Source organism: Drosophila yakuba, chromosome 3R (genome assembly GCF_016746365.2).
Source record: "Drosophila yakuba strain Tai18E2 chromosome 3R, Prin_Dyak_Tai18E2_2.1, whole genome shotgun sequence".
Classification (NCBI taxonomy): domain Eukaryota; kingdom Metazoa; phylum Arthropoda; class Insecta; order Diptera; family Drosophilidae; genus Drosophila; species Drosophila yakuba.
This window is the reverse complement of record NC_052530.2, coordinates 30,639,743-30,664,840: the sequence shown is the minus strand read 5'-3', so window position 1 is coordinate 30,664,840 and position 25,098 is coordinate 30,639,743. Positions and strand designations below refer to the sequence as shown.

The 25,098-nt window shown below is 39.7% G+C and overlaps 3 protein-coding genes across 4 annotated transcripts; 1 reads left to right on the top strand and 2 right to left on the bottom strand.

The window, feature by feature from the left end:
• On the bottom strand, positions 1–2,355 carry LOC6539065 (DNA-binding protein modulo). The gene is made up of 4 exons (XM_002099531.3): positions 2,009–2,355; positions 1,435–1,729; positions 643–1,371; positions 1–561 (listed from the first exon to the last, which is right to left on the bottom strand). Exons 1-4 carry the CDS (start codon positions 2,252–2,254, stop codon positions 218–220), a joined length of 1,614 nt encoding a protein of 537 aa, XP_002099567.1. The 5' UTR covers positions 2,255–2,355; the 3' UTR covers positions 1–217.
• Positions 2,356–2,987: 632 nt separating this feature from the next.
• LOC6539064 (beta-arrestin-1) lies at positions 2,988–8,778 on the top strand. The gene is made up of 2 exons (XM_002099530.3): positions 2,988–3,727; positions 5,159–8,778. The coding sequence occupies exons 1-2, from the start codon at positions 3,157–3,159 to the stop codon at positions 6,001–6,003; spliced, it is 1,416 nt and encodes a 471-aa protein (XP_002099566.1). The 5' UTR covers positions 2,988–3,156; the 3' UTR covers positions 6,004–8,778.
• Positions 8,779–15,851: 7,073 nt separating this feature from the next.
• On the bottom strand, positions 15,852–17,205 carry LOC6539063 (CCR4-NOT transcription complex subunit 9). 2 transcript variants are annotated; one of them, XM_039376489.2, is made up of 3 exons: positions 16,340–17,205; positions 16,156–16,267; positions 15,852–16,103 (listed from the first exon to the last, which is right to left on the bottom strand). In XM_039376489.2, the coding sequence occupies exons 1-3, from the start codon at positions 17,021–17,023 to the stop codon at positions 16,072–16,074; spliced, it is 828 nt and encodes a 275-aa protein (XP_039232423.1). In that variant the 5' UTR covers positions 17,024–17,205; the 3' UTR covers positions 15,852–16,071. The 2 variants fall into 2 exon arrangements, with proteins under 2 accessions (XP_039232423.1, XP_002099565.1); XM_002099529.4 differs by having other exon boundaries at positions 16,156–17,205.
• Positions 17,206–25,098: the final 7,893 nt, after the last annotated feature.

Sequence of the window (25,098 nt, the reverse complement as noted above, 5' to 3'; positions counted from 1 at the left end):
TTTTTTCCGGGGTTGCATTGTTTTTATTTAGTTTCATGACCGATGCTTATAAAAATCGACATCTGTTTAAAACACGAATAGCATTTATCCGGTAAAATTTAAAGAAGAATCTCTTATCGTCTAAATCCATTACATCAAGCTGTATGGAATTATAGGGCTGTGGCCGTATATATGGTACTGCGCAACTTAAATCTAATTCTGGTAAGTTTTCCAAGTTCTAAAATCTGGCCCTTTTATTAAACGATTTGCCACCATTCTCCTGTGCCGGTCGCTTATTAAATGGTTTTTTGCCAAAGTTGGGCTTGAAGTCCTTTTGAAACTTACGCGGGCCTTGGGCTTGGCCAGTAGCAGCTAAGCGTTGTTTTAACCATCTATGCTTTAGCGCAGAGTTTGGCTCGATAAAAATGGGGATGTTGTTTACAAGGCTTTCATTAGCCAAGAAAGATTTGCAGAAACCGTCAACGTCTTTGAACTGTATTATCGCTCTATTGCCCAGCATTTGGATGGTTTCAATTTCGCCGCTATCGTTAAACACTTTTCGCAGGTCGGCTTCAGAGACAACTGCAACGAAATTAAAATAATTTTGCATGAGTTTTAATAATTCTACGAATAATTTATTATTATAAAAAAAGGGCAACCCACCTGAAGTCAAGTTCGTGACAAGAATGGACCTCCCCCGGTCAGCGAATCGGTGAACCTTAAACTCAACATTATTAATAGTCTTTCCATCGACTTCAGCTAAAGCCTTTGTGGCCGCATCTGACTCCTTGAACGTGACAAAAGCTAAAACTTGTTTGCTGCACAAAACGTCAACTTCTTTAACATCACCAAATTTTTTGAATATCTTTTCTAGAGCGTCGGAGCTGTAAGACTCGTGTCTGCCCACATTTTCGATAATCAAGGTATGCTCACTGGTCCTTGTAATCGTGTTTTGCTTCAATGGACAAACCGTTATAAAGCGAGAAAACAGCTCAGTGCTGTGCAGTTTAAGAACCTTTGGTACGTCATCGACCGACACCAAACGTACAAAGGCTTTGGGATTAAGGCGGTTAGCGCTAAAAGTCACCGACTCCACGGGAGCTACCTTTTCAATATAGGTCTTCAAATCTGTCTTGGTAACATTGGTTCCAATCAGGCCAACTGTCACCGTGCGTTCGTTGTCCTCTTCCTTATTTCTCATCAGGGACACAGACAAAACATTGTCTCCAAGGGTTAAAGCTTTAGCCTTGGCCTGCAAAGCATTTTCTACTCCAGCTGGCGTTTTAAAGGCAATTAGAACTGTATTGCCATTATTTTGATTAGTAAAACGCTGCAGAGCGGTAAGTGGTCCAAACTTCGCAAATAATGCGACTAAGTCCTTGTGGAGATACTCTGTGTGAAAAATATAAAGTTAAAATATAAATTCAAATAAAAATAATAAACCAGTTACATTACCGTTTGGTAGGTTGGCGACAAAAAGTATCTGGTTATGAGGCGTTCCCTGGGGAATTTTGTTGACGTGAACTTTTGGAATTCCGCTATTTTTCTCCGACACTTTTTCCGATTTTTTCGAAACTGGTTTCTCTACAGGCGCTTCATCATCATCGTCTGAGTTTTCTACCTCATCCGCGCCTTCGCTTTTGGAAACCTCACCAGGCTCCAACTCATCGTCATCATCTTCCTCTTCGTCACTATTGTCCTCTTCATCTTCCTCAGCCTCGTCCTCAATGAAATCAGCTGCCTCTCCGGTCTGAAAATTAACCATAAGCTCATAAACACTAATCTCAAGACAATCTTGAATGTTTTAGGCCAATACCAATCAGGTATTGTGCAGAGGGTCGTGGTTCCTTCCACTCGCCTCATAAAATTATAAATCTTTAAAACCACGTGGTATAGGGAAGGATAAATGGATTCTTCTCCATATATATATATATATATATATATGTAAATATATGCATACTTTTGTATATATGTCATGTTAAATGAAATTAGTTATCCATACAGCAGACCACGTTTTTCTATAGCTTACCTCAAAGTCGCTGTCGTCCTGTGCCTGTTCGTCACTTTGCTTCTCGACATCCGATTCGTCCTCTTCACTAGACTGCGGCACTTCCTTTACAGGCAGTTTTTTTGATTTTTTGGAAGGCGATTTGGCGACTACTGTCTCCTTTTCTTCCTGTACCTTAATAGACTTCGTAACACGTTTGGCCAAAGGTTTTGCCACTCCATTCGTTGCCTTTTTGCCCTTGGCGGTTACGGCTTTCTTTTGGGCCATTTTAACAGTTTTTTGGTGTTTTCTGGTCAAATTTAATAAAGTCAAGATCAGACTGAACAACGCGTGGTTTTGTTCAATGAAATGCACGTGGAAAAGAGGAAAAGAACAGTGTGACCGTTGTGGTTATCGGTAAAAAGTTTATTAACTTTAATATTCTGGTCACTTCGATCTTATTTTTATAGCCGAATTCCACTACCATATAGTTCAGAATCCGTTTAATGCTAGCATAAGAAAGTAAGCATACGAACAAATTAAAAAAATAATAATAATAAAGAGAAATAATTTAATTATTCTATATTTCTTTTTTTTAGTTAAGATGAGATATTATTTTATTTACAATTTTTAACACATAAGATAATATAGTTGGTCTCCTCAAATATTGAATTTTGGTCACCTACGACACATCTGTTTTTTACAAAATGAAGGAATTCATAGTATTCTAGACTATTAAAAGTCACAGTTACTACAAAATTTCACTAAGAAGTAATGACAACTCGAAAGTTAACTATTATCGCAGTGCGAAACTGTTAACTCAAATGATTATAAGTCAATTAGTATGGGTACGCACTTTACAAAAATCGAATATAATTATTATTAGTTTGACACGATATATAAGAAGACCGAAAAATATCGGCTAGCTTGGACTAAATTCAAATAATAAATACTAGAAATGTACATTTGATGTCAGTATTTAATATTACTTGGTATTTTTAAATTGTCTGTCGAGCAGTGCTGGTAAATGGCGGAACAAGTATACACATAAAAAATTAAATTGCAGCACAGCACCCGCAACGCACACATATATTTATTTAACGGAGTTCCCAAAAAACAAGGAGCGGTGTGTGCGAAGAGCAATTTAGCAGAAACACCAGCGGAATAAGTTGCACAACCGTTAAATAAGTATGAACGGGGGAGGTGGAGGATGTGGAGGAGCAATTGGGAGCAATGGCTCCAGCACCAATGTGACAGCTGCCGGGAGCACTGGAGGCGGAAGCGCAGGCGACGAGACTGGTGGAGATGCCAGCTCCAGACGCCAGGCGACACGGGTGTTTAAAAAGAGCTCCTCTAACGGCAAAATAACGGTTTACCTTGGTAAACGGGACTTTGTCGACCATGTCACACACGTGGATCCCATTGATGGCGTTGTGTTCATTGATCCAGAGTACGTAAAGGACCGAAAGGTTTTTGGCCAGGTGCTTGCCGCCTTTCGCTACGGACGCGAAGACCTGGATGTTTTGGGATTGACATTCCGTAAGGACCTGTATCTGGCGCATGAGCAGATCTATCCACCCATGCAGCTGGACCGTCCGATGACCCGGCTTCAGGAGAGGTTAATTAAAAAGCTGGGACCGAACGCCCATCCGTTTTATTTTGAGGTTCCGCCCTATTGCCCAGCATCAGTGTCCTTGCAGCCGGCTCCTGGAGATGTTGGAAAATCTTGCGGAGTGGACTACGAGCTTAAAGCCTTTGTGGGTGAGTCTTTGTGGGTCCGATCTTGTGGGTGTGTCCATGTACGGCGGTCAGGCAAAGTCAAAATCATTGATGAGCGATTGCAGCAGTCGCTACAGACAAGTCTAGTTAGCTTATATTTGTTCGAACAGAGTATGACCTACTGCGTTTAATATATTTTGCAATATATTAAAACATTTTCCTGAATACAACCTTTTCCTCAAAAGCAGTTGCTATTTATGTTTTTAATAACAATACAATAAATTAATAAGAATAAGCTTTTTTTAGAAGTTAGACTGTAAATTTCTTATATGTGTGGATTTGTGCAATTTAGCACGCGAATCACGCGGTCGGGAACACAGGGTTAATCAATCCAACTACGTCGAGGTGATGACGCAGCGTCCACCTAATTGAAATACGACACTTCTAATTGGAATTTGACTCGACCGAAGTTGCATCGCAGTTAATGTTGCTGTTCGCCTTAACCAGACGCCGCAGTTGGGGCGGTGTGGCGTTTTGTGTGCCAACATACTTATTGGGGACCCATTTGTTCTACTTATTTTACATTTTAGACTTTTTATTTAATAAAAAAACTAGTTGTGAAAAAGATATGCTTGATCAGCAGAAAAGTTTTAAGGTAAAAGTTTTTCATGCATAGTTGAGTTCGCACCCGGACATCCACTCGCATACTACTACTTGCCCGTGATCCCTCTTTATACGCCCACTTCTTAAATAAATATTATTATCTATTACCTTATTTTGTTTACACATTTTTGTGGTTTATTTTGGAATTGTATTCTAATTTAGCAACGAACAGTTTGCGTACTGGTATAAACAGATTTACAAAATGTTCTTGGTCTTTTTTCAGTCTAAGAGTTAAGCCAGGAACCTAATATTTCCTTATTCTGTATCTTCTTTAGTTTCAAATACAATTAAAAGAAAAAAAAAAAAAAAGATGTGAAAATTTGTACAGTTGGCATACAAGATTTCATAGTGCTTCTCTGCTTCCCCTCATGACGATTGAGTCAGCATTTTTATATACTTGGCGTCTGTTGAATTGTGTATCTAATGTGCCTAGCGTTAATGTTTTTGGGATAACCCATTATTCATATACATATGTATGTAGGCGTGTTTATAACGCAATGCGATTTATGATAAATTAGATGGAAAGCGATTTTATTTGACAACATGCGAATGTTCATGTTGAAATGAAGACGTCTATAAATGTATGTACATATGTATGTACACATGTACATTCTTTAATGACACTCATTTTCGCTGGACTTGTGATGAATATTCTTGTTATCCGATCCATGATAGACTCAACATCAATGACAAATATTTCTAACGAATCAGACTACTGACACACCCCAGCTATAATATGGATACAAACGTCATGGGGTTCTTCAATAATCATACATTGATGTCATTATTTATAATGTTTATCCTTAATAGGTGAGAACGTGGAGGACAAGCCCCACAAGCGGAACTCGGTGCGTCTGACTATTCGCAAAGTCATGTACGCGCCCTCCAAAGTCGGTGAGCAGCCATCAATCGAAGTAAGCAAGGAGTTTATGATGAAGCCGAACAAGATCCATTTGGAAGCTACGTTGGACAAGGAACTATACCACCACGGCGAAAAAATATCGGTTAACGTTCATGTGGCTAACAACTCAAATCGGACGGTAAAAAAGATTAAGGTATGTGTCCGGCAGTTTGCGGATATTTGCCTCTTTTCGACGGCGCAATATAAATCTGTTGTGGCCGAAATCGAGTCAGAAGACGGATGTCAAGTGGCTCCGGGATTTACACTGTCGAAGGTATTTGAGTTGTGCCCACTGTTGGCAAATAATAAGGATAAATGGGGCCTTGCTTTGGACGGGCAGCTTAAGCATGAAGACACCAACTTGGCGTCTAGCACTCTCATTACCAATCCTGCCCAGCGAGAGAGTCTTGGTATTATGGTGCACTACAAAGTGAAGGTGAAGTTGCTGATTAGCTCGCCCCTGCTAAATGGTGACCTTGTGGCTGAGCTGCCATTTACACTAATGCACCCCAAGCCCGAGGAGGAAGAGCATCCCCTGTTGGGGGAGCGATCGCCACGGGCTAGTATAGCAGGCGGGGGTCTGCCGTTAGTAAGCATGAGTGATGTTTTAGAAAATGATTCGGTGACTGGCGGGCAGGATGTGCCAACCACAACAAATCTCATCCAGCTGGACGACGAGGAGGCACAAGATGATGACATAATTTTTGAGGACTTTGCCCGCCTGCGCTTGAAAGGCGCTGAAACAGAGGCCTAGATAAAAAAGGAAAAGAACGAACTATTAATTGATATGAAGAAAATACTACCATAATTTTCGGCATTTGTATATTATAAAAAACTATAAAAAAAATTGCACACTCGTTAAATGTAAAGTTTTATACCAATAGCCATGGTCAACGGTTGGATATAAGCTATTTTATATGTGTAGGCAATATGTTCTAGTATCTATAGGGCTTAAGCTGAAAGTGTACGAATTTTTAAATGTGAAATTGTTTCACCAATCAACACACAAAATCTACACAAATTGCACGTGCATAAGTTAACTATATTTCGGCCACACTTGTAAAAGTTGAAAGAATGCACAAAATCCACAAATTTGTATTCGATATGTAAATGTTGTATAATATTATTTCTTATTAAAAGCCGAATCCCATGATAAAAACGCGAAAACAAAAATTCATTTACAAAAAGAATTCTAACAATGTTTTTTACGCCTTTCCTCTTTTGGGACACAGTCATTGCCTTGCAATACATTGATAATTTAAATGCAACTAATGAGGTTTTTGTTATATAATAAAATGGTTGATAGATTTAAACGGAAAACCTTGACGCACTTTAAATAACATTTACGCCAAAGTTTATAGAGAAAATGAAATCCTTATTTAGAAATAAAACAATTGGTTTTATGATGGCTCGAGGGATGGTTGTTTTATTAATATTCTTTCAATATTTTAAAACTGCTTTGTTTACAAAATGTATTCCTTGAATAATAACATAAATATCCAGACCTCAAAACAGCTAAAAACCAATAGTTTGGAATTTATTTAATTAAAGCCATGCATAGAAAAAAAAACTATTCTTACAAATATTGTTTTGTAAATTTAACTTTAGCACAGAATTATTAAGCCCGTTACTCGAAGAGTGGAAGGGTATACTAGATTCCATTTCCGACCATGTAAGGTATACAAATTATTAGTCAAGTTCTCAAGCCGAGTCAATCTGGCCATGTCCGTCTGTCCGTATGGACGCTGTGATCTTGGGAACTATAAAAGCTAGAAAGTTAAGCTAGAATGCAGTTTTTAGAGACGTAGACGCAGCCCTTGTTTGTTTCAGAAGATAGCCGCGTCTACTCTGTAAAATTTCTTTCTAGCTACACCACTAGCTTGGTAACGGGAAATTGATACTCTTCGAAATCAACTATAACGTTCTCTCTTGTAATTGAAAGTGAAATGGTTTCCTTGGCACGCCTTAGAGCATTCTAAACTAAAACACTAATTTACTGATTTTTCTTACGGATTTGTGTTAAAGATTCAAGCTCTTTGTTATTAAAACCGCTTTTGGCAAAAGTCTACACGATGCGAGCCTTGACAGGCTAAAATAGCTTATCATTTTTCAAACACTTTTGGAAAATACCTTTCGTGTAGGACAGAATTACTTAGAACACCAATTTCTTTCTTAACTTAACAAGGTCCGAATCGAAATTCGTCAACGAAAAATGCTACACAAGTAATAAATTCGTAAAACTATTTTAGAGTTAAAATTTCAAAACGTGATCATAACATTTCCAAATGTAAACCAAACAAGAGATGACGAAATATGATTTCTTTTATAGAAGTAAAAATACAAATAATTGAAATTGAGGGTTAAATTGCGAACTTAAGCTGAAATTAAATTTTATTGCTCTAGGATGCCCCAAGCAACACAAATCATTGAAACAATGTTTATGTGGTCAAAATTTATATTATTATATAAATTCTCTTTTATAGCACGTGTACATGTGGAATTAGTATACACTCAATGTATAGGTTTGTATTTTTAATTTTTAAATGAAAAATATTGGAAAGAGATATAACTTCACTTATATTAACGTGCATCACAAACTTGTTAAATGTATACAAATATAGTAAAACAAATTCCAAAAAGTTTAGAGCAATTAATATTTATAAACAAATATTCAAATGTGAACAGGAAAGGTGCATTATATAACATAATGTGAGTATTATAAATGTATAAAGAGATTAGAACATACCAGCAAGTGTGAAGCATTTAAATCGAAAATAATATATATAAGCGTGTCCCCTAAACAATATCAGCAAGTGAAAAGTTGTAACGATCTTTTCTGCAGTTGAACCACCTGAACATATAAATTACACCATAAATAGTTTTTCAAAACAAACAAAAACTCAAATAGTTTTTTTTTAACAGCTGTGTCTTTTTTTCGGTCTTCGTAAAATTATTATCAAATGCTTAAAAAAAATATATGAATTAAGAAGAACAATTCGCATTTAGTTTCCGATAAAAATATTGCAATGATATTGCAGAAAGAATCACAGAAACTATCAATCTAGCGTAATTATCGTGTTCAACGGGTCCAACTGCAATATGAGCAACAACACTTTTGTACTGTGAGTTACATGTTTTTATTATTTTTTAAACTGGCGTAATTTTTAGGAAGCTAAGCTAACTTTTAACATAAGTTGTAATCGTTTTGATAATACCTTTTAAAAAATAGCATATATATTTACATGTGTAGCTGGTTAAGTGGTTAAAACCTTTAAAGCCAGCTCAAAAAAGGCATATATATTTATATGTGTAAAGCTAGCACAAAAAATTGAAAAAAAATGTCCCATTTATTTTTAAAATACGTTTTTGTCTGGATCTGCGATGCATTCAATTTGATAAATATTTAATTTAATGTATGTATACAACTAGGCGATTTAACATTTGCCACGGTAGTCCACGCATCAAGCAAGCGAACCAAACATAATATGAAATAACTACCTACCTACTCATGATTAATATATAAACAAAATTGAAACGAAAGCGAAAGATTGAATGTTGTTTGTTTAGTGTTAAAAAAAAAATGCATGAAAAATAAGAAGGAACAATAACATCTTTGACTGACACGTTGGAGCTCCATGAGAGAGGAAGAAAGAGTGGACTTCTTGGAAAGACTATGTCTGAAAAGCTTTAATCTAATAAACTATGCTTTTAATGCATAATAATACTTGGTAGGCGAAGTTCTTATAACAACAATTTAAATTTTTATTTTAGAAAGTTATATCGATAAATTTCCATGCCATGATAATCCCAACCCTCCAACGTGTCTATGAAATAATTAATATTTTGTATATGAGCCCTATTCGAACGAAACCATGAATAAATAATGAATTTGCATTGCAATTGCAAACATATTTATAAATTCCAAATATCTTTACCATACCCGTTACTCGTAAGGTCAATGGGCTTACCAGATGTGTTAATGCCAAGTCAGTGTCAGCCTTCATTACCTGTCTATCTGTCTGTCTGTTAAAAGTGAACCATGGGAGCTACAGATTTGTGGTTGAACCTGCAGATTCTAGTAACACCTTAATACTCCAACCGTTAGCCACTCTACGCCCAAAATTTTGCTACGTTAGTGAAACGTTCCGAAAACATTTATATGATTTAGTTAATTTTTAAATATGTTAATTTCAAAAGTTATGGCTTAAGGCAAAGCGTTGCCAATGACTTCAGTGTTCAGTATATAATTAACTCCTAATGTATGTAAAATAAAGTAAAGAGTAACGGGTATCTGATAGTTGAGGACTTCAGCGATTCTTCTTAATTTGTATATGTCAGTATCGTTGCACCACTTACGTAATAATTAATGATTGCATTTTTAATCCACGCATTGGAACGAGATAAATTGAAAGTTTTTTGAAAAAGTGACTAAATACCATTTCTGTATAATGTTAATGTGAACTATTGAATAAAATTTGCAATAATAAAAAGGACAAAAATTCATGAATTAAAATATATGTGAATATTAATAAATTTCAAGATCAATACACATTTAATTAAATAAGGGCGTAATAATATAAGCTAGGTGAGATGATTGGCGAGCGGGATAAAGCAAATGAAAAGCAACTTGTTGTTTGTCTTACTTTTCACTTAAACCTAAACGCACCAGAGGCGTAACACATTTTGGGAGAATTCGGTGAGCTCGTGTCAGCTAGCCATCTTATGAGATTCAAGGATACTGTCGCTCAACCTCGCAGTTATTCATTTCCGCTACGGCCTAAGAGCCGTAATTCCTTTTCAACTCCTTTCTATCATCACTTAAAACAATGGGGCCTAATATTTTATATTAAAAAAAATCATAAAATTACTTCATAAATTCCTTATTTATTCCCTACATATTTTACTTTACTTCTTTATATTAGGATTGTATTGTAAAGTGTGAATGACCTATTTGTTTTTGTCAGTGAAAAAGAAGCAAAACAAGCTGCGGAACTCTTTGCTTGACCTCAACCAACATAATACAATTCAATTCTTCATTGTTCCGGGGTCGTTTTCTGTCTTTTGCCGAGACGACCTCACCTTTCTCTCACTGTTGCATTGTATACTGTATGGTTTTCATTTCCGGCTTCCGTTCCTGTTGAGTTCCTTAAGCGGATTACACAGAAGCTATAACAGGGGCACTCTCAGTCGAAGGAAGCTGTAAAGGAGAAGGAGCCGAAGAAGTGTGGCCCTCATTCCTTATTATACCCGTTACTCGTAGAGTAAAAGGGTATACTAGATTCGTTGAAAAGTATGTAACAGGCAGAAGGAAGCGTTTCCGACCATATAAAGTACATATGTATATTCTTGATCAGGATCAATAGCCGAGTCGATCTGGCCATGTCCGTCCGTCTGTCATGTATTGTATTTAATCGCACCCCACACCCCACACCCCGCACCCCGTATACCCCGCACTACGCAACCCACAACCCGCATAAAAAATGATAAAAAATAATACGCAAAATATTTGTCCAAAAGTGGAATGCCATATCTCGTTGAATTCGGAACACCCCGCACGAAATTTCTTGTCTCTTATTTTAATATTATTTTTCATATTATTTAATTATAAAATATAATTATAAAAATGATTTTAGAATAATATTTAAATTTAGAATAATATAGAGCAATAATTTAGAATAATATTTTAGCATTTAGCACCCCGCACCAAAAACTATCAGTGAGTTACTCAACTATCTCGACAAAAAACATGTAACGTACCCCGTACCCCGCACCACGTACCCTGAGTTTCTCAACTATATCTAACCCACAACTCAGGCATTTCACTGGAAATGCAACAGTGTACTGCAGGCGCCCAATTGCTTTCTTTTCTCGTATTGCATGGTCTGGTGGACCGGAAACAAGCTGCGCTAGCTCCATTGCCAACCTCTGCCACCAGCTTCCGCCTCCACGCAGGTAACAAACATGTGTACCTAGCATGAAACAAAGCAAATGTGAGGCGAACAGCTTCTGTTTTGGACAGTTGTTACCGGTGTGCCCAGTCTCAGTTCGAGATTCAGGTCCTGCCATGGTTTAGTTTCCCTTTCTGGTTCTGGTTCCAGGCTTCAAAGTTCCTTTGACTCTCCGTCGTCTATGATTGAATGGGATATGCGTTACACTAAAGAAATATGTTTCACTTTTTAAAAAGAAAACATTACACCTAACTTTATTTTTTTTTACTTATATTTTAATATATGTATGCCGTTCATCTTTTTTGGAATTGGTATAGTAATTTAAGAATTCATAAAAAAATGACCTAAGAACAAATTTAATTTATTTCGCTGACGACGACTTTTGAAGGAATATTTTCAGTAAAATATTTGCAAGGATCAAGGATCATAAAAACATCTTGTCTGTTCTCTTCCTTAGAACTTTTGGTGGCGTTTTTCAGTCCTTGCGTGATTGAATGGGCTTTCAGTGTAGTACAACACTACGAGCTCAAATTGACCACCACTCCGTGTAGCCGTTTTACCATGCAAATGTAGGGGAAAACATTTTTCGGACAGAACTCCAGAGGCGTGGGTGAGAGAATGGGCACTCGAACAGCTGCCGTCTGCCATCCGCCAGTTTAGCCGGCGGGCCTTCGATGATGAGCGCAATGTTCATAACCTGACCGGCCCCCTCTCTCTGGGGGTGCTGTTCTGGTGGGGTACGGCTTTGCATGCTAATTCCCTGCAGGTGAACACGCGCTGGAGACTGTACTGTGTGCCCAGCGGCTTAATAAGATTCGTACTCAATTTCTCTTGTATACATACACGCAAAAGCAAAAGCCATGTATTTTAGATAAATTAAGATTGTAAGATCATTCTTAAATTTAGAAATTAGAAAAGGAAAATTATTTTGTGAGCAAAAGTAATGACTAATTAGAATTCTGCATTCTTAATATTTTGAATTATACGCAAAAACGATTTTTGCTTTTTTTTTATATTAGCTTGCTTGCTAGCTATTTGAAAGTGTGTGTTCTTCTACATAAATTAAAATGACAACTAACAGAGTTATTTACCGTACTCGAAATAATTCCAACCCCTAATTATTGGGCTCCACTTCATTTCGCCACAACAAATCCATGCCCACAGCCAGCTTCGTTGGACACATTGCTAATTGGCCCAAAGAGCGTGTGCGTCGCTGAGTGGTTGTACCCGATGGTGGAATACTCATGGCGGTGTGCGGCTAGTGGGTGTGAGGAGAAGAGTGTTCTTGATTATACTTCCGATAGCCTAATAGAAAGTGCGCCACAAAAACCACATTAAGCCGGCACCTTGTCGCATTGAGGTCGACGATGAACATCCTTCATAACGTATCGTACCTGATCCGCCCCCACCGGTTTTCTCTTTTGGTTGTTTTTGGGCTGTGCAACCGCAAAACTTGTACCGTTTGTTTTGCTTTTCCGACCGCTCCCTCGCCCATGTATATCGGCTAAATTAATATTCTCAATTGAAAACTTTTGAACAATAGTTGTTGGCAGAAAAGTTGTTCAAAGCCATTACACCGAGAAAAAAATAGGAAAATGTTTTTTATTATAAAAGTATAATAAGTATTGGATTGATTCAAATCCAAAATAATATATATGTAATTCCAAAACAAGCTTCTTCATTCCCTCTCTCAAAATTTTGAGCTATGACACCGTTGAGGTCAAAAAGTTTACACTCGTAATGTAAAATTATTATGCACTTATTTTACATGCTCTATTACTACCATAACAAAGCTTGATCTGCCTTCAAGGTAAATTATTGTATTATAATTAACTTGCGATACTCTAAACTTAAAATAAAATTGTTTAATATTTTTATTTTACGTAACATTTTCGAACAGTGTTAACTAGCGAAGGCACCGCAAAACTTTTGTGTGTGCTTTTTTGTTTTCCGATCTAATAAGTTTCTAGCTATCTTACAATTCGAATCTAAGAAAATTTCGAAATTCAATTCGCTTTAAAGGAAAGGAGCCAGCAAAACAAAAGTGTGCCTCCCTGGTCCGTGCTTCTAGCCATTACTAACACACCCATTAAAACCACTCAGAACGGCAGCCAAGTGAACAAACATTTTTGAAAACTTGGTTGAATAGATTATTAGGAATTATCAAAACTTAATTTAGCTTAAGAGTGTTAGGCATAAAGCGGGCCAACAAGATGATGCGGGTAGCTAATGAATTACCAAAGGGGTGGTCTGTTAACTACAGGCAGGTGTCAAAGAAGCAGTGCTGCACCACTGAAAGGCTGCTTTTGAAGTGGTTTCCGTCGCAGAACTTTTGAACTGAAAGCTCTGGCAAGCCCATTGATCTCTTAGCCGCTTTGTTGTGGCGTCCGATAAATACGGGACTTTAAACGCATGCGGTTAAGGTCGTAATAGTGTGACTACTTACAAAAATAAATTACTGTAAAAAGCGGCGCTGCATCCCGTCCACGTTTTTCTGATAAGCGGCAGCGTAGCAGGACGTGAGCTAGGACATGGATTGATCTAATGAGGTTGCCCTGCTGGTGGCCTGGGCTGCAGATTCCAGCTGGGAAATCGGCTTCAATTAAATCAAGCCAATCGACACCGGCAATTCGAGCTCCTCAGGTTGTTTTGTGTCGCAACGGACATATAGCTAGAATCGAATTGGCAGGTCCCAACGTCAACTGCCAGGCATGAGGACCTTCTAGCTCCGTTTTCGTTTCTAAGGCCCTCGGCCTTTTACCTAATATGGTGTTAATAACGTAGCGCACAACTCAGGAGTAGAAGAAAGAAAGTCAGTGGAAAAGAATTCTTAAGTTGACGCTACCTTGCCCTTGTTCCGGTCCTGGTCCTGGTCGATGAGCGCCGGGGCCAACGGATGTCCAATTAGTTGTATGCCAGCTTCCGGCTCTGGCTCTCTTCCTGCTCTTGGTACCTTTTACCACCCGCTGGCTATCTTCGTCAGGTTTCCCCTCCTGTCAAATCCAGCAGCTTCGATTGCGATTACCAGTCAGAAGCGCTGTTCATCTTCATTGTTGTCCGTGGAGCGCTGATGGCATAATTTTCGGATTTGGTTGCCAGTCAATTGCAAGCAATTTGCATAGATTGATGCTCATATGTATATGTATGGTATATGTATGGATGCCACCCTATCCGCCTGGCTAATCAATGCCCATTTGTGTCTTAAAATCCTTTTTGATTTTAAAACGGAGCGCGTCCTTTTGTCAAAAGGCGAAAACTAAATCTTCAGGCTAAAATTAGGAGTTTAGTTTCGTGAGCTCAGAACACTTGAAAAAAAACTAAAATGTTAATGGTTTTAAATAAATAAATAAATTTAGGAGTTTTGTTTATTGATTTAAGAATGCTTAAGAAAAATCGAAAATGTGAAAGATATTAAATTACTGAATAATTTTTTAACTTGACAACTTAAATTTTATTAATGTTAACGAGATTTGTAGCGAAGTGAAATAAAAAAAACTAACCTATATTTGACGCAGTGAAAATATAATTTTTTATGCAAGTGACGGATTCCTTTTCTTCATCCTTGTGTGTGACAGGAAGCCAAACAAAGACAACATGTGTTACTTGTATGGCCTGTCAGGCGTCAAAAGGCGAGAGGCTGAAAAAAATCTATTAGAACGTGTCTTGCCTGCCAACGCGCTACTTTTCAGCCGCTAAACTGTCTGCTTCTATATATGTATTCCCTTTATATTTTACCCGTGGGCATAATAAGCTGCGTCTTTTTTCACGTGCGTGTGTGCGAGCCAGATATTTACTTATGATTGAGTTGCGTGGCAAAGCTAAAGGAGAGCGAAAAAAGGCAAGGGCGACCCTCGAAACAATTTGGTGAGAGATTGCGGTTGCTTTTCTGATTTTCTCACGCATTTTCTGAACATTTTTGCGCCCTAGCTTCCCGGCCCTTCTTCATCGACTGCGTCATGTGAGATGAAAATTTAAATTGATTTGCATTGTTTGACTGTCATTGTTGTTGCCTGGCTGTTTATTCCCTGCTTGAGCCACTTTGCATACGTTCCTTCTACCTCCGATAAACACTTAGGCTTTTTCTAACCGTCAAGATACCATTTTTATAGATTTCAATTTGTCCCCTGTAAAAGAAATACGAAATGGCTTTTGGGCTTATTTTACCCTACTTTACTTATCTTTTTTGTTCCTTGATATTCAGAGATTATTTGAGTGCAACATGTTTAATCAGGTGGATCTTAAACGCAAGTCTAGTTATTTTACAATTTGTAAACATTTTAATGGCCTTAGTATTAGGTTTATAAATTCTTCAGAAATCGATTTTTTGTATGCATAAGTCATATGATAGCCTGATGTTTCTTTCTGTTCTAAATACTTATCGTCTATCGCCTTTTGCATTTATTTTCCGCTTGCCTTGGCTTACAATGCCAGTTTTACTTCAAGGAAAGCGTTTCCTTCTATATTTTGTTCATTCGATTATTTCACTAAGTATACATGTCAAAAGTCGAGCCATGAGCCAAACACGTGCGTGAAAGGGTTTAGGGTAACTGCCATGTGTGTGTGCCACTGAGTTTTTATTTTCGGGGCTATTGATTCGAAATTGAATTTATTGTTTGACATTCAAAGTAACGTCGAGTCAATTACGGTGGAAAAATGGTATCAAAATATTTACGATCTGTTTATTGCATTATGCCAACTTAATGCTCCCAGGGAACCCTTACATATCCTCCAACCAAAGATATGCAGTAGAAATATAAATGAAATTTACATGGATTACTCTTGCCACCAAATAAAGTATCTGATTGGTTCACCATTTGTACACATTAATAAGGACGATTAGGGGAAGGAAACCTAAGGAGGCGTGAAATTTACATTTAATGCTTTTCCGGCATGGTGTCATCATTAGCTAATAGGAATATAATTAACAAAAGGATCCTGTAAATTTTACGAGCCCTTACCTTTGTCCTTTTTCTCATGTTTAGTGACCAGCTTACGGTTTAGATCGGCCAACTCAAGTGAGGCGCTCTCAAAGCCCGCTAAACCTTCCTGGCAGAAATAGCCGTTCCGAATCTGTGCCGGCAATAGCTTTAGGATTAGCTCAAGACTCTGGGGATGATCCGCTAGGCGAGAATAGATCCTTACTACATGTTTAAGAACTCGAGGCTCCGGTTCCAGTGTCAGTTGGTGCACAACCCTGGCTAAAGTATGGATCAGATGCAGCCTTCGTGACAGTCTTCGACTGGCAAACTTTAAGCCTACTTCATGTTCTAGGGTGCGGTACAAGACAAATGCACAGAGCACCTTACTCATTGTGGTACCCAATTCCAGCTGCCGCAGTATAAGTGGAATCAATTCAGTGCCCAAAAAATAAGCTACGATCTCTGGATGATCTGATTTCAGTAGACCGCAAATGACGCCTAATACAGAGAGGCGAACATGCTCAACGGTCCGAGTTTGAGAGGTCATCTTAAGCAATGGCATCAAATAGCACATGAATTGGCATCGTATGAGTTGAATACCAATGAAGGGATGTGAGGCCATGGCCTGAATCAGCCCAATGGCAGTGCAAATCCGGTGTGAGTGTTGGCCGGTTAATTCAATATCTTGATAAATGGCCGGATATATTGACACAATCTCTTGCAGCAAACCACTTACAGCTCCAAAGGAATGCCACAGCAAGAGTCCTAGGCTGTCGATGTGGCTGCGCCTTTCGCATAGCTCCAACATGGCCCAAAAACGCGTTTCTTTGTTGCAAAGATTGGCGATCCAGCCGTAGACACGCTCTATATCGCTGCGCTGTTCACAATCCATATTTGGGGCACTCATGTTAGTTCTTCGTGGTATGTAGTAATTAATAATTCCGCATAGGCTGTGGTATATGTATTAAATCGAGAAGATCGATTATAGTTTTCTGTTTAAATTATGTTCTTTTTTAAAATGAAATAGTTTTTTACGGCTTAACACTGCATGCTTTTATACTTTGATTAATTTATCTAAGCCATTCTGGCTCGAATTACGTTTATGGAAAATCAAAAACTATAGGGGCTTAGCATTTATTTTGTGGAACTGCCGGGAAGTCTCTTATTACCACGCGCTTCAATGAATTATGCATAACAATGGGCAAAGTCAGACAAACTTAGCCATAAAATCAAACAAATTTGCAATATGCATGGAAACGCAATTCCTTCCATTTAGCGAATAATGCAAATCGGAACCGGAAATGTGCCCTGGTTTTCTGAATGTGCGGGCCTGAAAATTCATGTGCATCGTGTTAATTAGCATTAGCTTCATTATTGAAAGAAAAACTGGCTGGCCTGTCACTTGCACAAATTTGCCTTGCTAATTCGGACTACAAAATTAAAAACTACTAAAGTTAAACTAATATGTACATAAGTATGTATGTATCTGGGTGCGATAAACAGAGGTTGTCAAACTATATCGTTCGCCAGCTGCGGTAATTCCCAAATAATATTTGCCTATGCCAGCGTAATGTATATTAATTAAATTATGCATCATAAAAGCAAAATAACCAAATGCGCGGTCAGCACGTTTTCTTATCTTCACCCGAAATCACTGATCTTTTTGTTTGGCAGCAAATTATGAAATTAGTTTTCTGCCTAATTAAGCCGGTCGGTCGCAGTCAGGATATCAAGTATCAGTGACCCTATATAATGTTTCATATACTAAAGAAATTAAACAATTTAATTGTAGAATATATAAATTTTGAGCTAAATAGCGAAAATATTGGCCACCTTTTTAGTTATCAATCTAACAATTAGGCGTGGCCGTGTTTTGCCGCAGCTACCGCATTTTAGCGAGTATACCACAAGTACTCAAAAATTGAACCGATCTGTGGTAATTAAGATTATTTAGGTATGCACATGCATAATTTTTGGCAGCCTAACGTCAGAATGACGCTCGCAAAGCTAAGATCCTAAAATTCCAATATCTTTGTCTCTACCATGACTTCCTTACAATGTTTTTAAATTCCTGGGCGTTGCCAAAATGTAAAGAAAATAATGTAACCGGGAACAAAAACTGTCAGTTGTCAGAAGGCCTGCAGCGAAAATGTATACCCTTGCAAAGGATATATGATCTCAGTCATTATTTTGCAACGTGGTGAAGGTAGACACGACTATAAGAAGTATACATATACATATGTAAATTCTTGATCAGTTTAAACAGCCGAGTCTATATAAAATGTATGACTGTGCCTCCATCCGATTCTGTGCAAACTGGTTTCTGAGTTTCAATTTATTAAAACTTTTACATAACTTTTACTTCAGATCACTATATCATATATCTTCGCAGGAAGAATTTGGAACAATGTAAATATACAGTATTCTTATTCGGTATACACCACTTGAATAAAAGTTTCAGCTTGTTGAAGCTAGCTCGTTTTGGCCTAGTCTGTTCTTTCTTTTTTTTTGTTTCTCTTTTATTACTTGTGTTTCATTTTTTATAATTCTGCGTTTGGCAGTTAGACAAATTGATTCTGGGTCCAAAAAAATGAAATGTTTTACTTCTGATATTTCTGAGCTGTAACTTCCACGACAAGAAATAACGAAATGGTTCGAAAAATTAATGCATTATGCATGCGGTTTTCAATCAATATACTGTTATCTTTGTGCTGAGGTTTCTCCCTGGAACTTTTTAATAATCTTCCCCTGAAGCTACTTGGGTCTGACAATGCGCACTCAAGCGAGAAAGCACATATGGAGCAAGGGTACCACCCTCGCATCACCCTATTACTTTAGCTTCACTGACCCATAGGCCAAATCAAAGGCCTTTGGGTCATTCTTTTTGTGCTGCGGAAAAGCTTAAAAATTAATAATTCAAAGCCTTATGGATTAGGGCCTGACTGGACCTTGCCCCCAGGGTGTTGTTCTTTTAACTGGAAATACAATTTTATTTGATTTCCTTAAAAATGTACCTATAATTAAAAAGTTGGGTTGGTTCTTGTTAATTAATATTAATATTAGATACTTTTACTGGAAACTATTCTTGTGTAAAACTTGTCGCATAGTCACTCCCCATAAGTGTTGATGAGGTGTGGGATATAAGCGTGTCATTTAACGCTAGTTATTCGTTTTTTTTCAAATCTTACAGCAGGACCTGGGTCGATGAGCCCAAAAACATTTCCTGTGAATTTATTGCAAACTTTAATTTATTTATGCATTCAAGGCACATCAATCTTCTGCAAGGTTGAATGAGAAGCTTTCTTGTGCAAGTGTGTGTTCGTATGTATGTATGTGAGATCCGCCGCCAGGCATTTGATTCTATATAAATGTGTGAGCTATCCGTGGGATGGTGTAACATACGCTGCTATGGTTTGTTGAATTTGAGTTTAATGACGTGTAAAAATGTTTTCACGGCTTTTGATTATATTTTACCTTAAGCGCCTCTAAAGTTTCCCTTTCCACGTCATGAGCGGGATTCCTTCCGCTTGTCATTTGCAATGAATAACGTGGGCGTCGTGTCTCTTCGTTTTGCATATGAATACCTTTTGGAATCTTTTCTGATTAGCGACAGAGACGTACAATAGGCGCAACTGTTCTTGTTGGGTGAAAGCGGAAGCATTTTAATGACTATCTCTACCCCCTCGCTTTTATTAGCTTCCGCTGAACTGTCAGTTCTAATTTTGAATACACATACCAGACGTGAATCGTTTTTTCGGTGGCGCAAGGTAAAGATTAATAAAAATATTTTGTGCTTACGACCTAATCAAAGTTAGAGATGTGCGGCTACATTCATTTTGTTGCACATAGCGAAATAGTGCAGAAGACTTAATAAATTGAGTTGCCAAAATAATATTAAACTCTTCTAGGTAGTTATTTTATTAATATGCACCCCAACGACTTTGACCTTAACTGAGCTTAATTGACCTTAACATAATCAATATTATGACCTTAACATAATCAATATTAAAATATTTAATAAATTATATTACTTCCTTGAGGCGATTTATGTTACTTAAGCAAATTTTAGTTTTTGCTACTTTGTTGTTCCATGGCGCAGTTGTTTTGCGATATTATATGTAATGATTCTAGGCAAAGTCAAAATTAAGTATAAAAGTTTCATGCTGAAAACAAACAATGCGCTCTGTTGACAATTGTACTCAGGCAACTGTGCAGGGTCCCTTATCCTGCCGTCCCCTTTTCTTCTTTCGATTTATTTAACGCTCGAGAACAGAAAAACAATGGCACAAAGCCATAGAAAATACGTAGTAAATGGTAAGTACGTGCAGTTTTGACTTGTTGCATCACCGTGGCAGTTGCCACTTTGCTTAACTTTTTGTTGATATTTATTTTATTTTTGCTAAATGATGTTTTGTAGTTCTGCTCCGAAAGGCACAGGTGTTTGTACTGACCAAAGTTAAACAATTGGTCCTAGTTACAAGTCACAACAATTGTGACACTTTTAGTTGTTTAACTCGCTGGTTCTGACCAGTATTTTGTTTTCATCCGAGTTGCTATGTTTACCTGGTGTAACACCTTCTCTAAAGTAATTACACCTTTCACTAGAAGAGTGAAATGCTATACTAGGTTCGTTAAATAACACATAACACGTAGGAGGAACCATTGACGACCTAATAAAATATATATTCTTGATCTAAATCACTAGTCGGGACGATGTGCCCACGTCCGCCCGTATGAACGCTGAAATATAAGAAACTATAAAAGCCAGAAAGCTAAGATTAACCATGTAAATTGAAAAGACGTAGGCACATTACATTTTGGCCACACTCACGCCCACAAGCCGCAACAAATTTCCCACCCAGAATTTTGGCAAGTGTCCAGACTAGAATTCTTTTTATTATTTTATATTTTACTAAGGCAGAAAGACAGTTTCTATAGCTAGGCCAATAAAATGTAAGATTTTCTGCCTGGCACTCCCACTAGCAGCGTAAAGGATATAAGATGGTCGAGGAAATCGACTTAAGCGTTCTCTCTTGTTTTTGGTTATTTATCATATCATATATCAACGTGCCAACGCATAAGGCAGGTGTGTGGTTCATTAATTTCGACAAATGAAGCAACTGCAAATCCATTTGCAAGCTTTGGTTATAATCAACAAGCCATTCAGCAGATAAGGGAAGCTTATAATTTTCAATTTCCAGTTGCCATACACCACACACGGACGCAGTCATGGTAATTTTTTGCTGCTCCAACTGTGACCAGCAACTTATTGTGGTTACAAATTGTGGTAAAAGCTATCAATGATATTATCAACGAACACACAGAGGAGAGACCTAAGCGAACCGAACCGAACACAACGTACATATGCAAGCCCAATTACATCCGGTTGCAGTTTCAATTTCAATTTACGTGGCTAGCGAACAATGGCCAATGAGCTGTCTGGGCCCAAAAAGGACCAGAGGACAAAGCCGAAATGCCTGAGGCAGCCTCTGCTGCAGCTTCGCATAATATTAATTTAAATTAGACAAAATGCCAGGCCTCTAGAAGGTCTTTCAGTAGAAAAGCGGTGAAATGCAATTTGGTTTTGGTTTCAGTCAACTTCTGGTTTCTGTTGGTAGTCGCTTTCCTATTTGTTTTGTTGTTCCCCAATAAACTTGATCTTATTATGACATCACTGTTTTTCTGGAAAAATAGCATTTTACAGAGGTTAGAAAAGTTTTTTTTAGTAAGTGTTCATTTAAATATTCTAATATTCTGACAATTTGAATACTAATAATAAAGCTGTCGAATGTACTCAAACCGAAAAAATATAAATTTCAAAGGAAAGCTATTAAATTTATTGTAAAGTTATTATTCAAATAATCGGTTCCCCTAAATCAAAAAATAACCCCTCGGAGACCCATTAAATCTGAAATAATAGAAGCATAGATGTGTTAACATTAAAAAGATGAAAAATGGTCCTTGGATTAATCACTTTTCACAGCCAAAAATTAACTTAATTGTTTCTTTTTAAGAAAAACACAGGTCATATGCTGTAACGAACTGTTTTTCCTATTTCGGCTCGCTACGAAATGCAACGGCTAGCTCAGAGATTTTGTTTGTTCGTCCCACCAAATTTATGATTTGTGTGATTGCCCGACCAAGAAGAAGACAGATTCTCAGATTTAACCACTTTTATTTATCGTCACTTGTTGACCAGGATTCGGTGATCCTCGCCGCTGGTTGCACGTCGTTGCTCCTTCGTCGTCCTTCCGTCGTACGCCTGCGTCGCTGCCGACGGGGATCCGTACCGGCTCGCCTGGGGCTTAGGATGTTATGGGGCAGGGTGTATCGTCCACGAGTTGAGCTAGCGCTCCCCTCCGAACCACCGTTGCGACCACTGACTCCACTGTCCCTTTCTGACTACGCTAGGTCCTCGCCGAAGGATATCCTGCGGGCTCGACCGGGGCTTAGGATGTTATGGGGCAGGGTGTATCGTCCACGAGTTAAGCTAGCGCTTCCCTCCGAACCACCGTTGCGTCCACTGACTCCACTGTCCCTTTCTGACCACGCTAGGTCCTTGTGTTCGCTCGTCCTTCGCTGATCTTCACGTGCGGCGATCCACTCTGGATGCCCGCTTGACGCACTTGTGTTCCCGTCGTTTCACTGTCACTCGGTATCGACTCTTCGCGTACTTCTTCGCTTTCCGTATGGCTGTAAGGCCCTCGCGTACTTCTTCTTTACTGTCTGGCTGTAAGGCCCTCGCGTACTTCTTCTTGACTGTCTGGCTGTACGGCCCTCGCGTACTTCTCCTTGACTGTCCTTGTGTGGCACTTCCGACCGTCTGATCGCACGCCCGTGTCCGGGCAGAGCGCCTCGCGCCCGTACTCTGCGCTTGCGCGTATGACCTACGCGTGTTTAACTGACTGACTGTCCCGAGCCGCGCCGGCGCCGTCCCTTATATCGGCTGCGGGAATCCCGTTATTTCCCGTTTTGCACACGGCTCGCTCGGGCACAAGGTCCAAACACGTCCCGTTAGTTCACGGTGCGTCCTCTTTGTGCCTGTCCAAAGTCCGCACCGTTACCGTATGACCTCTACGCCCTTGGCGGGTTCGAGTCCAAGGTCCAGCGCGGTACCGTTAATTCACGGTCTCTCCGCTTTGCCGGGGTCCAAGGTCCATTATTTACCGTTCGACCTGACCGCCCTTGGCTCCTCTCGCATTCCAGCCGTCTTCGCTGTTGCTATGCCGATCTCCTACACCCGGATTTGTGGGGAGTTTTAAGACTCCTCACATCTCCCCCTTTCTTCGGAAGATTTCAAAAGAATGCTGCTTCCGGCGGTCCTCTGCTTCGGTGTCTCCTTGCATGGGCAACTTCCTCAATCACCTCTCGTCGACCCTGCGCCCTTTGTTCTCAGCCTGGCAGTCGCAGCTTATTAGACCCCGTCGTTCAGCGTCTTGACTTGGCATCTTGAACCTCCTTGCGCCTTCCTGATCGCAGCCTTACGTCTCAGCGTATTCGAGCATCTCGACGTGGCATCTTGATCCTCACCGTTCCATTGTCCTCACGTCGACCTGCGCCTCCTTGATCTCAGCCCGGCAGCCTCAGCCTAGTAGACCCTGTCGTTCGACGTCTCGACTCGGCATCTTGATCTTTGCGCCCTTCTCCAGCCTCCTGTATCTGTTGCCATCCGCTTCTCGTCACCAGCTCCGCATTTAAACTTGCCGCCTCTTCCTCGCTTCGCATCTCTGGCAACTCCACCGATACTCACCATGATCGACTTATCGATGTTGGCGACCGGCGTTGCCACCTCCGATTCCTACCGATATTGTCCCATCGCTGATTGCGCGATCGAGTTATCGATATTGGCGACCGGCGTTGCCACTTCCTGTTCCGATGTTCCGATGTCGTGCCGATTGCTGCCAATAGTGTGGCAGCGTGTTGAAAATCAATTAAAATCCAGTATTTGTTGTTCCCTATCGATCTCACTATCGATCGACCGCTATTATCGTAGCGCCCCCATCCCGATTTTCTCCAGTGTTTTGATGCCCACAGCTGACTTGGTTTGTTTTCATCCAAAGAAGCTTTATGGTGTCATCCTTGCATTCTGATGTTGGGGACCACCGCTGGTACGTCCCTTCTTGTTCCGGGGCTGCTGACCCTGGACTCCAAGCGCACTGGAGACCATCCTGCGGCAGCACGTGCCCCCCTCGCTTCCGCGCCTGCGGCATCCTCGCGCCGACCTGCTGCTGCGGTTGTTTCCGCACCTTCCTACCAAGGTGGGCTGTGTCGTGACCCCCATCCTCCTGTGTGCCAATCCACACGTTGATTACCTCGGAAGCGATGCTCAACGATTCGCTAAGAAAGCCTCCTCCTCCCCCGTCGTCTCTACCACGATGATGCCATCCTGGCTCTCGGCATACGGACTCCCTCGTCCGGGGATGGAGTCGCGACACCAGGGGTGACGCCCGAAGCTGGAGATAGGAACCGGAATCCCTACTCCATCTCGCTCCGGGCTGTTCCCCAGAGCCGGTCTCCCGCAACTCCCTGCTGTCGCTTGTTGCGCGTGTCGTTGCGAGCTGCTCCTCCTGGCCTCCGCCCCGCGCTTGAACTCCTCCTTCTGAACGTAGGTTGGGCGTTACGATACCCTGTATCGTCTTCCCCCTTCCTCTTCTGAGAGACTGTCCTTCAGCTCTGCCTCCAAACCCCGTGCTTCAGGTGTCTTCAACCCAAGGCTCCTCCTCCTCCTTGTAGGCTCCTTGACCAGGATTTCCACGCCGGTCTCCTTCCACGATTTCACCATCTTCCCCTCTGTTCTTTTGGCCAGGACAATCACGGTTGGGCGCCAGATGTAACGAACTGTTTTTCTTATTTCGGCTCGCTACGAAATGCAACGGCTAGCTCAGAGATTTTGTTTGTTCGTCCCACCAAATTTATGATTTGTGTGATTGCCCGACCAAGAAGAAGACAGATTCTCAGATTTAACCACTTTTATTTATCGTC

Coding starts and splice junctions, on each gene's coding strand:
- LOC6539063 (XM_002099529.4), bottom strand. CDS start 17,023: ATGAGTGCCCCAAATATGGATTGTGAACAGCGCAGCGATATAGAGCGT. Junction 16,104..16,155: donor ACATGAGAAAAAGGACAAAG/GTAAGGGCTCGT, acceptor TATTCCTATTAG/CTAATGATGACACCATGCCG.
- LOC6539064 (XM_002099530.3), top strand. CDS start 3,157: ATGAACGGGGGAGGTGGAGGATGTGGAGGAGCAATTGGGAGCAATGGC. Junction 3,728..5,158: donor CGAGCTTAAAGCCTTTGTGG/GTGAGTCTTTGT, acceptor TATCCTTAATAG/GTGAGAACGTGGAGGACAAG.
- LOC6539065 (XM_002099531.3), bottom strand. CDS start 2,254: ATGGCCCAAAAGAAAGCCGTAACCGCCAAGGGCAAAAAGGCAACGAAT. Junction 1,730..2,008: donor AGGACGACAGCGACTTTGAG/GTAAGCTATAGA, acceptor GTTAATTTTCAG/ACCGGAGAGGCAGCTGATTT. Junction 1,372..1,434: donor TGTCGCCAACCTACCAAACG/GTAATGTAACTG, acceptor TTTTTCACACAG/AGTATCTCCACAAGGACTTA.